This window comes from Lithobates pipiens, unplaced genomic scaffold, assembly GCF_037356315.1.
Source record: "Lithobates pipiens isolate NorthernLeopardFrog02 unplaced genomic scaffold, aLitPip1_a1.2 Scaffold_16, whole genome shotgun sequence".
Classification (NCBI taxonomy): Eukaryota; Metazoa; Chordata; class Amphibia; order Anura; family Ranidae; genus Lithobates; species Lithobates pipiens.
This window is the reverse complement of record NW_027507748.1, coordinates 559,567,944-559,583,920: the sequence shown is the minus strand read 5'-3', so window position 1 is coordinate 559,583,920 and position 15,977 is coordinate 559,567,944. Positions and strand designations below refer to the sequence as shown.

Below are 15,977 nucleotides of genomic sequence, written 5' to 3'. Positions count from 1 at the left end.
TTGCCTGCCGCAAGATGTCCTGGACCCCAGGGTATTTGACAAGGAATCGCTGCACGACCAAGTTTAAGACGTGTGCCATGCACGGCACGTGCGTGATTTTGCCCTGTTTCAATGCGCTAAGCAGATTGGCACCGTTGTCACACACCACTTTACCAACTGTCAAATTGAGCGGTGTTAGCCACTCATCTGCCTGTGAACGCAAAGCTGAAAGGAGTGCCGGGCCAGTGTGGCTCTTTGCTTCCAGGCACAACAGACGCAGCACGGCATGGCAACGTCTCACCTGGCATGTGGAATAGGTTCTGGGGAGCTTGGGCGGTGCAGTGGAAGAGACGCTAGCAGCGGAAAAGGAGGAGGCAGCTGAGGAGGAGAGGGAGGAGGATGGAGTAGGAGGAGGAGAAGAAGAGTCAGGCCTGCATGCAATCCGTGGCGGTAAAACCAAATCTACACGGGTGCCACGGGTTACATGCTTGACGGCCGTCAGAAGGTTCACCCAGTGGGCAGTAAAACTGATATACCTTCCCTGCCCGTGTTTGCTAGACCACGTGTCTGTGGTCAGATGTATCTTGGCACCGACACTGTGTGCCAGAGATACATTCACTTGCCGCTGAACATGGCCATATAGCTCTGGGATGCCCTTCTCTGAGAAATACTTCCTTCCTGGGACCTTCCATTGTGGTGTTCCAATGGCCACAAATTTGCGAAAGGCCTCCGAGTCCACCAGTTTATATGGCAGTAGTTGGCGGGCTATGAGTTCTGACAAGCCAGCCGCCAACCGTTGGGCAAGAGGGTTATCCGGCGTCATCATTTTTTTACGCTCAAACATTAGGCCCACGGAAGCCTGCCTTTTTGCAGAAAAATGTGAGCTTGGCGTGATGGAAGGTGGAGTGGAGGACAATTGTGAGGAGAGAGGAGAAGGAGAAGTAGAAGACGAGGCTGGACGGTGAGAGCCTGCAGTGTGGCTTTGTGTGTTCCGTTGCTCCCACTGGGCTCGGTGATGGCTGCTCATGTGCCTTCTTAAGGCGGTCGTCCCTAGGTGAGTATTGGGCTTACCGCGACTAACGCGTTGACTGCAAAGATTGCAGATGGCAACGCTATTGTCAGCAGCGGACACGTTAAAAAAAGCCCACACTGCGGAGCCATGTGCCGGTGTCCTGGGAGCGCCAGATGTGACCGTACATGGTCGATGACTCGCTCCTGATACATTTGCAGTCTGCTTTGTCCCTGCTGTGCAATGTAAGTCATTGCTGCTTCTCCTCCCTATCTGCTGGTCCATATCTCCCTCTGAACTCCCCTCCTCTTCCTCTCTTGTGGGCACCCACGTGACATCACTAGACACGTCATCATCAACGTCACCTTCCCCACCGCTATAAGTAGAGTAGGCAGCAACACCGGGGACCAACCTCCTCCTTGGGCTGATCTGGGTACTGGCGTCAGACTGCTGAGTAGCGCTTGTTGCTACCTCCTCTTCCTGATCCAATACCAAGAGTGGCTGCGCATCAGAAATGTCCTCTTGATATGGATCGGAAAATAATTCCAGTGACTCAAGCGGAAGGTATGTGGTGGTGGTGGTGGTGGTCGTGTTGTTGGTGGTAGTGTCTTTGGGGGTGCACATAGCAGAGAGTGAAGAAGAGGGTGCAGATCGAGAGGATGAGGAGGGTGCAGAAGAATAAGGCTGAGTGAGCCACTCAACCAAGTCTGGTGCGTCCTTTAAAGTAATTGAACGCACCTTCTGCAACTTCCCACTTTGGCTCAAGGCTGTTGCTCCTGCCCTACCCCTACCACCCCTGCGGAAGGGCCTGCCTCTTCCTCTGCCTGTCATTTTTTAAATCACCCTGTGACAAAACTCTTAGTCCCTATACCGCTGAAGGACTGCTGCAGTATAGGGCAGCGGTCAGCAGTAGTGCACGTCAACCCTATGTATTGTGGACCGATAGCGGTCCTTACAGAACAGCAGACTGTACTGCACTCAGGCCTATGTACCGTAGCACCCTATACCAAGTTACCAGTCCTTATAAAAACTTTTGTGGACCAAGCAGGTTGTGTGTTAGTGATTAGCAGACTGTACGTCAGTCCCTATACCAATGAAGGACTGCTGCAGTATAGGGCAGCGGTCAGCAGTAGTGCACGGCAACCCTATGTATTGTGGACCGATAGCGGTCCTTACAGAACAGCAGACTGTACTGCACTCAGGCCTATGTACCGTAGCACCCTATACCAAGTTACCAGTCCTTATAAAAACTTTTGTGGACCAAGCAGGTTGTGTGTTAGTGATTAGCAGACTGTACGTCAGTCCCTATACCAATGAAGGACTGCTGCAGTATAGGGCAGCGGTCAGCAGTAGTGCACGGCAACCCTATGTATTGTGGACCGATAGCGGTCCTTACAGAACAGCAGACTGTACTGCACTCAGGCCTATGTACCGTAGCACCCTATACCAAGTTACCAGTCCTTATAAAAACTTTTGTGGACCAAGCAGGTTGTGTGTTAGTGATTAGCAGACTGTACGTCAGTCCCTATACCAATGAAGGACTGCTGCAGTATAGGGCAGCGGTCAGCAGTAGTGCACGGCAACCCTATGTATTGTGGACCGATAGCGGTCCTTACAGAACAGCAGACTGTACTGCACTCAGGCCTATGTACCGTAGCACCCTATACCAAGTTACCAGTCCTTATAAAAACTTTTGTGGACCAAGCAGGTTGTGTGTTAGTGATTAGCAGACTGTACGTCAGTCCCTATACCAATGAAGGACTGCTGCAGTATAGGGCAGCGGTCAGCAGTAGTGCACGGCAACCCTATGTATTGTGGACCGATAGCGGTCCTTACAGAACAGCAGACTGTAACGCACTCAGGCCTATGTACCGTAGCACCCTATACCAAGTTACCAGTCCTTATAAGAACTTTTGTGGACCAAGCAGGTTGTGTGTTAGTGATTAGCAGACTGTACGTCAGTCCCTATACCAATGAAGGACTGCTGCAGTATAGGGCAGCGGTCAGCAGTAGTGCACGGCAACCCTATGTATTGTGGACCGATAGCGGTCCTTACAGAACAGCAGACTGTACTGCACTCAGGCCTATGTACCGTAGCACCCTATACCAAGTTACCAGTCCTTATAAAAACTTTTGTGGACCAAGCAGGTTGTGTGTTAGTGATTAGCAGACTGTACGTCAGTCCCTATACCAATGAAGGACTGCTGCAGTATAGGGCAGCGGTCAGCAGTAGTGCACGGCAACCCTATGTATTGTGGACCGATAGCGGTCCTTACAGAACAGCAGACTGTAACGCACTCAGGCCTATGTACCGTAGCACCCTATACCAAGTTACCAGTCCTTATAAGAACTTTTGTGGACCAAGCAGGTTGTGTGTTAGTGATTAGCAGACTGTACGTCAGTCCCTATACCAATGAAGGACTGCTGCAGTATAGGGCAGCGGTCAGCAGTAGTGCACGGCAACCCTATGTATTGTGGACCGATAGCGGTCCTTACAGAACAGCAGACTGTACTGCACTCAGGCCTATGTACCGTAGCACCCTATACCAAGTTACCAGTCCTTATAAGAACTTTTGTGGACCAAGCAGGTTGTGTGTTAGTGTTTAGCAGACTGTGCGTCAGTCCCTATACCGCTGAAGGACTGCTGCAGTATAGGGCAGCGGTCAGCAGTAGTGCACGGCAACCCTATGTATTGTGGACCGATAGCGGTCCTTACAGAACAGCAGACTGTACTGCACTCAGGCCTATGTACCGTAGCACCCTATACCAAGTTACCAGTCCTTATAAGAACTTTTGTGGACCAAGCAGGTTGTGTGTTAGTGTTTAGCAGACTGTGCGTCAGTCCCTATACCGCTGAAGGACTGCTGCAGTATAGGGCAGCGGTCAGCAGTAGTGCACGTCAACCCTATGTATTGTGGACCGATAGCGGTCCTTACAGAACAGCAGACTGTACTGCACTCAGGCCTATGTACCGTAGCACCCTATACCAAGTTACCAGTCCTTATAAGAACTTTTGTGGACCAAGCAGGTTGTGTGTTAGTGATTAGCAGACTGTACGTCAGTCCCTATACCAATGAAGGACTGCTGCAGTATAGGGCAGCGGTCAGCAGTAGTGCACGGCAACCCTATGTATTGTGGACCGATAGCGGTCCTTACAGAACAGCAGACTGTAACGCACTCAGGCCTATGTACCGTAGCACCCTATACCAAGTTACCAGTCCTTATAAGAACTTTTGTGGACCAAGCAGGTTGTGTGTTAGTGATTAGCAGACTGTACGTCAGTCCCTATACCAATGAAGGACTGCTGCAGTATAGGGCAGCGGTCAGCAGTAGTGCACGGCAACCCTATGTATTGTGGACCGATAGCGGTCCTTACAGAACAGCAGACTGTACTGCACTCAGGCCTATGTACCGTAGCACCCTATACCAAGTTACCAGTCCTTATAAGAACTTTTGTGGACCAAGCAGGTTGTGTGTTAGTGTTTAGCAGACTGTGCGTCAGTCCCTATACCGCTGAAGGACTGCTGCAGTATAGGGCAGCGGTCAGCAGTAGTGCACGGCAACCCTATGTATTGTGGACCGATAGCGGTCCTTACAGAACAGCAGACTGTACTGCACTCAGGCCTATGTACCGTAGCACCCTATACCAAGTTACCAGTCCTTATAAGAACTTTTGTGGACCAAGCAGGTTGTGTGTTAGTGATTAGCAGACTGTACGTCAGTCCCTATACCAATGAAGGACTGCTGCAGTATAGGGCAGCGGTCAGCAGTAGTGCACGGCAACCCTATGTATTGTGGACCGATAGCAGTCCTTACAGAACAGCAGACTGTACTGCACTCAGGCCTATGTACCGTAGCACCCTATACCAAGTTACCAGTCCTTATAAGAACTTTTGTGGACCAAGCAGGTTGTGTGTTAGTGTTTAGCAGACTGTGCGTCAGTCCCTATACCGCTGAAGGACTGCTGCAGTATAGGGCAGCGGTCAGCAGTAGTGCACGGCAACCCTATGTATTGTGGACCGATAGCGGTCCTTACAGAACAGCAGACTGTACTGCACTCAGGCCTATGTACCGTAGCACCCTATACCAAGTTACCAGTCCTTATAAGAACTTTTGTGGACCAAGCAGGTTGTGTGTTAGTGTTTAGCAGACTGTGCGTCAGTCCCTATACCGCTGAAGGACTGCTGCAGTATAGGGCAGCGGTCAGCAGTAGTGCACGGCAACCCTATGTATTGTGGACCGATAGCGGTCCTTACAGAACAGCAGACTGTACTGCACTCAGGCCTATGTACCGTAGCACCCTATACCAAGTTACCAGTCCTTATAAGAACTTTTGTGGACCAAGCAGGTTGTGTGTTAGTGATTAGCAGACTGTACGTCAGTCCCTATACCAATGAAGGACTGCTGCAGTATAGGGCAGCGGTCAGCAGTAGTGCACGGCAACCCTATGTATTGTGGACCGATAGCGGTCCTTACAGAACAGCAGACTGTAACGCACTCAGGCCTATGTACCGTAGCACCCTATACCAAGTTACCAGTCCTTATAAGAACTTTTGTGGACCAAGCAGGTTGTGTGTTAGTGATTAGCAGACTGTACGTCAGTCCCTATACCAATGAAGGACTGCTGCAGTATAGGGCAGCGGTCAGCAGTAGTGCACGGCAACCCTATGTATTGTGGACCGATAGCGGTCCTTACAGAACAGCAGACTGTAACGCACTCAGGCCTATGTACCGTAGCACCCTATACCAAGTTACCAGTCCTTATAAGAACTTTTGTGGACCAAGCAGGTTGTGTGTTAGTGATTAGCAGACTGTACGTCAGTCCCTATACCAATGAAGGACTGCTGCAGTATAGGGCAGCGGTCAGCAGTAGTGCACGGCAACCCTATGTATTGTGGACCGATAGCGGTCCTTACAGAACAGCAGACTGTACTGCACTCAGGCCTATGTACCGTAGCACCCTATACCAAGTTACCAGTCCTTATAAGAACTTTTGTGGACCAAGCAGGTTGTGTGTTAGTGTTTAGCAGACTGTGCGTCAGTCCCTATACCGCTGAAGGACTGCTGCAGTATAGGGCAGCGGTCAGCAGTAGTGCACGTCAACCCTATGTATTGTGGACCGATAGCGGTCCTTACAGAACAGCAGACTGTACTGCACTCAGGCCTATGTACCGTAGCACCCTATACCAAGTTACCAGTCCTTATAAGAACTTTTGTGGACCAAGCAGGTTGTGTGTTAGTGTTTAGCAGACTGTGCGTCAGTCCCTATACCGCTGAAGGACTGCTGCAGTATAGGGCAGCGGTCAGCAGTAGTGCACGGCAACCCTATGTATTGTGGACCGATAGCGGTCCTTACAGAACAGCAGACTGTACTGCACTCAGGCCTATGTACCGTAGCACCCTATACCAAGTTACCAGTCCTTATAAGAACTTTTGTGGACCAAGCAGGTTGTGTGTTAGTGATTAGCAGACTGTACGTCAGTCCCTATACCAATGAAGGACTGCTGCAGTATAGGGCAGCGGTCAGCAGTAGTGCACGGCAACCCTATGTATTGTGGACCGATAGCGGTCCTTACAGAACAGCAGACTGTAACGCACTCAGGCCTATGTACCGTAGCACCCTATACCAAGTTACCAGTCCTTATAAGAACTTTTGTGGACCAAGCAGGTTGTGTGTTAGTGATTAGCAGACTGTACGTCAGTCCCTATACCAATGAAGGACTGCTGCAGTATAGGGCAGCGGTCAGCAGTAGTGCACGGCAACCCTATGTATTGTGGACCGATAGCGGTCCTTACAGAACAGCAGACTGTAACGCACTCAGGCCTATGTACCGTAGCACCCTATACCAAGTTACCAGTCCTTATAAGAACTTTTGTGGACCAAGCAGGTTGTGTGTTAGTGATTAGCAGACTGTACGTCAGTCCCTATACCAATGAAGGACTGCTGCAGTATAGGGCAGCGGTCAGCAGTAGTGCACGGCAACCCTATGTATTGTGGACCGATAGCGGTCCTTACAGAACAGCAGACTGTACTGCACTCAGGCCTATGTACCGTAGCACCCTATACCAAGTTACCAGTCCTTATAAGAACTTTTGTGGACCAAGCAGGTTGTGTGTTAGTGTTTAGCAGACTGTGCGTCAGTCCCTATACCGCTGAAGGACTGCTGCAGTATAGGGCAGCGGTCAGCAGTAGTGCACGTCAACCCTATGTATTGTGGACCGATAGCGGTCCTTACAGAACAGCAGACTGTACTGCACTCAGGCCTATGTACCGTAGCACCCTATACCAAGTTACCAGTCCTTATAAGAACTTTTGTGGACCAAGCAGGTTGTGTGTTAGTGTTTAGCAGACTGTGCGTCAGTCCCTATACCGCTGAAGGACTGCTGCAGTATAGGGCAGCGGTCAGCAGTAGTGCACGGCAACCCTATGTATTGTGGACCGATAGCGGTCCTTACAGAACAGCAGACTGTACTGCACTCAGGCCTATGTACCGTAGCACCCTATACCAAGTTACCAGTCCTTATAAGAACTTTTGTGGACCAAGCAGGTTGTGTGTTAGTGATTAGCAGACTGTACGTCAGTCCCTATACCAATGAAGGACTGCTGCAGTATAGGGCAGCGGTCAGCAGTAGTGCACGGCAACCCTATGTATTGTGGACCGATAGCGGTCCTTACAGAACAGCAGACTGTACCGCACCCAAGCCTATGTACCGTAGCACCCTAGACAGACCAAGTTACCAGTCCTGATAAAGAGCTTTGTGGAACAAGTGAGTTGTGAATGATTAGCAGACTGCAGCAGAAGGGCAGCAGTCAAGTATAATATTCTTTCTATATTTGGAAGAAAGAATATTATACGTGTACAAGCCTATTACCGTACCACTGATACCAGTCCTGAAAAGAACCTTTGTGGAACTAATAGTAACAGCAAGTCTTTAAAATTATCCTCACTGCCTGACAACACTGCTTCCTGCCTGTCCCTATACAAATTGGCAAAAAAGAGTAGGCTGGAACGATTAGCTGGAACAGCTCTTTTGTGGACCTGATAGTAACAGCTAATGATGATGATGATGATGATGATGAAGAAAGACTAATCTGGCTGAGCTGTCCCTAAAATAGCAGCATACAGCGCTCTGTCCCTTTATCTAAACTGACAAAAGAAACTCAGGCTGCTGACCTAACACCTATACCAGTCCTGAAAAGAACTTTTGTGTACCAAATAGCTAGCGTTTTCTCTGTCCCTACTCCACACAGGATCCTTTCCCTACAGTGACAGAAGAAAGAATGTAAAATGGCCACCGGATCGGGTGTATTTATAGGTTAGGGGGAATGTCCAAGTGTCCATGAGCTGTCATGTCTCAATTGGTTGTCCTGTAACACATGATAAACGTGTCACGAAAGGTTAAAGTTCTTGTATACATTAAACACGTAAGTCCGCCGGGGCGAACGACGGAAAAAGGCGTTCGAACCCGCGGACGGCGAAAGTCGGAAATTCGCCGCGAAACGACCGCCGGGCGAACCGTTCGGCCATCACTAGTTACTGGATCTATGCATTTTTTAAAGAAAAGAGGATTTTATGCTATGGTGTTCCCTTTTGTTTTTTTCCTGTGATCGGCATGAGTGTAAGAGAGGGAGGAGAAGGAAATATTAAAGGGACTGGGATTGGTGGAAACCCTTGTTGTTTTCTATGAGAGCATGTTGACCCAGGGCTGAGGGGGTCAAACTATCAGGTGAGTGAGAAGTGAAGGTGGAGGATAGCCACGTCGTAAGGACACATTAAACAAGCATTTTATTTTTGATTCAGAACACTGAAAGTGGACATTTGCACTTTAAGGCCTCATGCACACTGAACATTATAATAAAGTTATAAGAACAGCAGTAGCTTTGCAGTGAGTTTTTTGAAGTTTTTCAGTGTTTTTGCAATAACGGCTTTTAGCATTTTTCAGCATTTTTTTCAGTGGGATCAAAAACGTTAAAAAAAGGTTGTAACGTTAGAGCGTTTTTGCAGCTGAAAAACTCTCAGAACCCACTCGTTTGGGTTTTCTTTATAACCCCATGCAAAAACACCTGATAACAGCATATGTGTTACATAGTTAGTAAGGTTGAATAAAGACACCAGTCCATCCAGTTCAACCTGAGTGAGTGACTACAATTATCCCTATCCCTGTATATTGCACACTCACATCAGTCCCTACCCACAAGGAGCTCACAATCAAGGTCCCCATTCATATAATAGGGCCAATTTTGGACAGAAGCCAATTAACCTACCTGCATGTCTTTGGAGTGTGGGAGGAAACTGGAGTACCTAGAGGAAACCCAGGCAGGCACAGGGAGAACATGCAAACTCCAGGCATGTGTGTGCATGGGCACATAGGATAACATGCTGGAGAGTTTATTGACTGTAGAAAAAAAAGTCTGAAGCCAAAAACAGCAGCTGTAAAAACGTCCAAAAACGTCCAGTGTGCATGAGTCCTTATGATTTATGAGTAGCATGGTGCACTTTTTAGAGAAAATGTTACACTTCATAGGAGTCCAAATACCAATATATATATAAACTGCATTTACAAATCGATTTTTATGGAACATTTCCTTTATATATGGACACTTGTGGAGTTTTTTAAGGTATTTATTTTTCTGATATCAAATGTACCGTATATACTCGAGTATAAGCCGAGATTTTCAGCCTCTTTTTTGAGGCTGAAAGTGCCCCCCTCGGCTTATACTCGAGTCATCGCTGTCTGCCCGCTCGATCAGCGTGTCGAGCAGACAGACAGCGGCCATTCTATTCAAAAGCCGCGCCTCCGGCTCCCCCTTCGCCTGTGATAGGCGGAACACTGAATTTCCCAGCAGCCTGTGTTCCGCCTATCACGGACATCGTATCATCCTCGTACTACGGACGAGGATGATACGAAGGCAGTGATAGGCGGAACACAGGCTGCTGGGAAATTCAGTGTTCCGCCTATCACAGGCGAAGGAGGAGGCGCGGCTTTTGAATTTTACAATGGCCGCCGAAGAGGGCACGGGACGGAGGCAAGGCAAGGCAAGGCAAGGCACGGCACGGCACGGGACGGGACGGGACGGAGGCAAGGCAAGGCACGGCACGACACGACGGCAAGGCACGGCACGGCACGGGACGGAACGGAGGCAAGGAGGCAAGGCACGGGACGGAGGCTCGGGACAAAGGTAGGCTGGACACACACACACACACACACACACACACACACACACACACACACACACACACACACACACACACACACACACATACACACACACACAGGGATGGGTGGATGGATGGAGACACACACAGGGATGGGTGGATGGATGGAGACACACACACACAGGGATGGATGGATGGATGGATGGAGACACACACACACAGGGATGGATGGATGGATGGACACACACACACACAGGGATGGATGGACGGACACACAGGGATGGACGGACACACAGGGATGGACGGACACACAGGGATGGACGGACACACACACAGGGATGGACAGGCATGTCTCACCCTCGGCTTATACACGAGTCAATAAGTTTGCCAGTTTTTTTGGGGGTAAATTGGGGGCCTCGGCTTATATTCGGGTCGGCCTATACTCGAGTATATACGGTATGTACTGTATATATTTGCATGAATTGGAGAATTTAATTGAGCACATATGTTTTTTTTTTTTGCTGCAGCTCTGTATATATATATATATATATATATATATATATATATATGCAGTATCACCCACAGCCATTCATGTCTAAACCGCTGACAACAAAGGTGAGTACAACACTAAGTAAAAATTTCCAAATTGGGCCCAATTAGCCATTAGTGTTACAATGTATCAGGTGTGAATGGGAAGCAGGTGTGTTAAATTTGGTGTTATCGCTCTCTCATACTGGTCACTGGAAGTTCAACATGGCACATCATGGCACATCAGGGCAAAGAACTCTCTGAGGATCTGAAAAAAAGAATTTTTGCTCTACATAATATAATTATTATGCAGGCTTAGGCTATAAGAAGATTGCCTAGACCCTGAAACTGAGCTACAGCATGGTGGCCAAGACCATACAGCGGTTTAACCGGACAGGTTCCACTCAGTACAAGCCTCCCCATGGCCAATCAAAGAAGTTGAGTGTACGTGCTAGGCGTCATATCCAGAGGTTGTATTTGGGAAATAGATGTATGAGTTCTGCCAGCATTGCTGCAGAGGTTGACGGAGTGAGGGGTCAGCCTGTCAGTGCTTAGACCATACACCGCACACTGCATCAACTTGGTCTGTATGGCTGTCATCCCAGAAGAAAGCCTAATGCTAAAGATGATGTACAAGAAAGCCCACAAACAGTTTGCTAAAGACTAAGGACATGGATTACTGGAACCATGTCATGTGGTCTGATGAGACCAAGATAAACTTATTTGGTTCAGATGGTGTCAAGCGCATGTGGTGGCAACCAGTTGAGGAATACAAAGACAAATGTGTCTTGCCTACAGTCAAGCATGGTGGTGGGAGTGTCATGGTCTGGGGCTGCATGAGTGTTGCCGGCACTGGGGAGCTACAGTTCATTGAGGGAACCATGAATGCCAACATGTACTGTGACATACTGAAGCAGAGCATGATCCCCTCCCTTCTGAGACTGGGTCGTAGGGCAGTATTCCAACATGATAATGAACCCAAACACACCTCCAAGATGACCACTACCTTGCTAAAGAAGCTGAGGCTAAAGGTAATGGACTGATCAAGCATGTCTCCAGACCTAAACCCTATTTTTCATCTGTGGGGATTTCTCAAACGGAAGGTGGAGGAGAGCAAGGTCTCTAACATCCACCAGCTCTGTGATGTCGTTATGGAGGAGTGAAAGAGGACTCCAGTGGCAGCCTGTGAAGCTCTGGTGAACTCCATGCTCAAGAGGGTTAAGGCAGTGCTGGAAAATAATGGTGGCCAGACAAAATATTGACACTTTGGGCCCACTTTGGATATTTTTACTTAGGGGCGTACTCACTTTTGTTGCCAGCGGTTTAGACATTAATGGCTGTGTGTTAAGGTTATTTTGAGGGGACAGCAAATTTACACTGTTATACGAGCTGTACACTAACTACTTTACATTGCAGCAAAGTGTCATTTCTTCAGTGTTGTCACATGAAAGAAATATAATAAATTATTCAGGGGTGTACTCACTTTTGTGATATACTGTGTGTGTGTATATATATATATATATATATATATATATATATATATATATATATATATATATATATGTATATGTGTGAGTCCAAGTTAGATTTTATTCAATATATATCTATATCTATATATATATATATATATATATATATTTGAATAAAATTTAGCTGGAACTTGAAGTAGTTCACTTATTAGACAAAGTAACATGTTGCTGTTGTTTCTCTAAATTCTAACCATTTAGTTATTAACATTTTGCTAAGTTATGTATTATTTCTTTCATTTCCAATAGGGAAAGGTAGGGGAGAAAGCTGGCTTTTTCCCTGCCAACTACATCATCCGGGTGCGTGCTGGAGAGAGAGTTTACAAAGTGACTCGTTCATTTGTTGGAAACAGAGAGATTGGACAGATTACACTGAAGAAAGATCAAGTTAGTATATCCTGACCTTTTCTGCATTATTCATATAGGAGTGGAAAATGCAATCTAAAAACAAAAAAATATTCTATAAGTATTTCTGCCTTGTACAGTAAACATTTTTTCTTAATTTCTACTGGCAAGGTATTGCCTTTTTGAGAAGGAGATGTGCAGAATATAAGAAAAGCAAACTGGAGACCTGAAGAGCTCATCGAATGATGGTTTACACACACACACATACTTTATAGAGAAGCACATACAACACTTGTACTTTCTGATTTGAAATTGCTTCATTTTATAGTACTTTCTGAGATGAAATGACTTTCACTCTTTGCATTAACTGGACTGTGCAAAAGATGACCTATGAGTGATTATGAACCTACGTGTCAGGGGTGCTTGTTATGCCTGGCAAAGATTTTTCAATATGTTTGCAAATGTAGAAAAAAATAATTCCCTTTTCTCAATATTAAAAGTGCAATCTTATTTAAAAACACTTAATGAAGTATTAAAAACTAGCCCATCCATCCGTGTATACCGAACACAACTCCTATCCCTTGGTAGAATCCACTGGATGCCAAAATGTGGGACTAAGCTTGCCACACTTGTTCTCCACTCTTGATACTGGCTTCAACATCCACATGTTGGGTAAAATTAGCAAGTTCAGCAAAATGCCAAACCATATCTGTCATAGTGAGACCGGTAGTTGGGGGAGAATTCCCTATCAAGACCACAGTATAACTAAGGCCTAGCCCACTGCATCAAAAACGAATTTGGGTCTCACTCTGCTTTAAAGTGGAGCTAAGCTTTAATTTAGAATTGAGGTCACACTTTTTTATTTTGGATACATTAAAGGAGAGTTAAGCTGGCCAGGGAGGTTAATTGTACAGAAAAGCAAACAATTAATTAGCAAAGGAGGTCCTGCACAACTCTTTTAAATCTTGCAACCCAAATCTGTCATATAGGATCATGTGACCCACAGCAGCTCTGCATTGTGGGTTTCAGCATCAACCATCGTGTTTCACTTTCATAGAAGCTGAGTTCATGGTGAACCATGGTTGAAAAGAAGAATTTCAAGGCTTAGCCTGCCTCACTAATTTGTTCACACAAACAGGCATTAATCTAGCGCTATAGCTTATGTTGACTGTGGGTTGACTCATCAAACTTAACCACAGATTATATTTCCTTTGTCCTTTATCTAGATTGTTGTACAAAAAGGAGAGGAAGTAAACGGTTACATCAAAGTTCTGACAGGACGTAAGGTGGGGCTTTTTCCTGTTGACTTCCTGCAAGAAATATGAAGAAGTGAAAGTATGGAGAGCCCACTATCTAACAAAACCAGAGAAGCGGAATGTAATTCTCATTAACGTTGTGAATGCAGCCACTTGAGGGATGTACTGCTCAGCTGGAGACCAGAGATGTTAGCCATTGTTATCTTTATGGACACTGAATTGAGAAAGTTATTAAAAGATGTGCTATTACCATAGTTCTGTCTGAACTTGGGATTGTCAATTACTAGATCATCCTCCAGTTGTTGACTTGGAAATAGGTTTCTTCTCATTGATCCTTTAGGTTTTCGGGGGTTCAGTTTCCACCAGTTTTAAAAATAAAAATATTCTAATGGAAACTAGTTACCATAAGAAGTGTTTGAAATGTGAATTGTTGGATTTAGCATAATGTGAACTAAAATTCCATAGTTATTTGATCTATTTGGAGTACACTTTATTGGCCCCCCTGTTCAACAAGATAGATCTTGAGGGAACATAACGATGACATGCTATAGAGGAATTGTGCTGCTCACTCACATTATCTGTAACCCAGTCCTAAGAACATTGTATTCGTGATCTCTTATATACCCACATGTGTGCAGTCACTATGTGTTATGTTATAATTTCTGTCATGCTGTGCCCCAAGAACAACGCAGGACTGGATGTACAGCTTTGCCAAAACATTAAATCCACATGTTTCAAGATTTGATTAGGCAACTAAAACATTTTAATATTAGCTGTAAAGAACATAAAATCTATGCAGTATTCAAATTCTATATTAACAATTGCAAATCCAGAACAAAGTCCTTCATTTTATATAATTTATATAATGTTGGAAATTTCTATGTTTATTGTTATTTATTCTATGCTATTTCTGTTGTGTTGTTGAAATACGTTGCTGCTCACATTGTGGTTTGATTTAAATATACAGTAATACAATAGAAACAATTTCTACATTGTCAAACATGGTTTACGTTTGCCGGCAATGGCGTCAAGTGCAAATATGTCCTATAGATGATCGCTCTACCTTTATGTTAAGATATGACAAAGTAATTTAGCCAACTGTCCTGTTTATAAGGCTGTAGCAAATAACCTGGATAATTTACTTACTGTATACTAGAGATGTTACAGTGAGGAAAATGAGAAACTACTCAACCTGATGACATATTTGCTACATATTTCATATCTATGGTAAAATAAAGCATTTCAAAGGGTTATATACTTCAGATGTTTTCTTCTATAAGTAAGAGAATTTTAAAGCAGAACTTTAATACAAAAAATGTACAAAAAAAATCTTACAAAATTACACATCAGAATAAAAGCTGAATTAACAGTTTATACATATAGAATAGCCACAGTCTCTCAGCAGTGTATAGGTCCAGGCAAAACATTGGCCAAACTCCAAAACTATAAATAAAAAGAGATGTCTGTTCGGGGAAAACTGCTGTTTCTGGCACTTTATTGAAAGTCCATTGGGCATACTGTTATACAGAAGCTAAATGTGTCTTGTTTGTGCTTAAAAGAGAGAAAATGATGGTAAATAGTTCTAATTATAAACCTAGAACAGACAGTCACAGAAAGAGACTCCCAAGTGGCTAGCCATCAACGCCTTGTCTCAGTAAAAGGTGCTGATGAATTACTCACCTTATTCTTCACTCCCAAAGGCATGGTGTATGACCAATTCCCTGAAGCCTTTTCTCAAAGTTCTCTGATGTTGTCATATACAATGCATGGCCAGCAGTTCTGCATTGTACATGAGGACAGAGAGGGTCCAACCATATCCCGGGATTTCCGGAGCGAGGAGAAGAACTCTAGCTGCTGGGGGAGTGAGGAATAAGGTAAGTAATTCTCTTTATCCGTCATCTCATAGATGAAGTGAACATTTAACTCATGCAATGCAGGTACCACAGCACAGGTATATTTTACACTAGTCCAGAGTTTAGGTTTAAATCAATAGATAAAACTTACAAAAGCTCCCTAGTGGGCTTTCAAGCTAGCCATTGAAAAAAACAAAAAAAACAATGAAATTGCCTCCACTGCTCAGGTTAAAAAAAGGGGGCTTGTTGCATACTTTGCTAATACATACATATATGATGTGAGCCACCTGGTAGTGCAACCTCTACCCCTCTGACACACCAGG

At 45.5% G+C, this 15,977-nt stretch overlaps 1 protein-coding gene across 3 annotated transcripts in view; it reads left to right on the top strand.

Moving 5' to 3' along the window:
- Positions 1-15,054, top strand: part of STAC3 (SH3 and cysteine rich domain 3) — a 172,390-nt gene extending 157,336 nt beyond the window's left edge. For all 3 annotated transcript variants that reach the window (XM_077483574.1, XM_077483575.1, XM_077483573.1), the window contains 2 exons: positions 12,450-12,587; positions 13,772-15,054. In XM_077483574.1, the coding sequence (XP_077339700.1) occupies positions 12,450-12,587; positions 13,772-13,870 (237 nt within the window). In that variant the 3' untranslated portion in view covers positions 13,871-15,054. The remainder of the gene's footprint in view (positions 1-12,449; positions 12,588-13,771) is intronic.
- Positions 15,055-15,977: the final 923 nt, after the last annotated feature.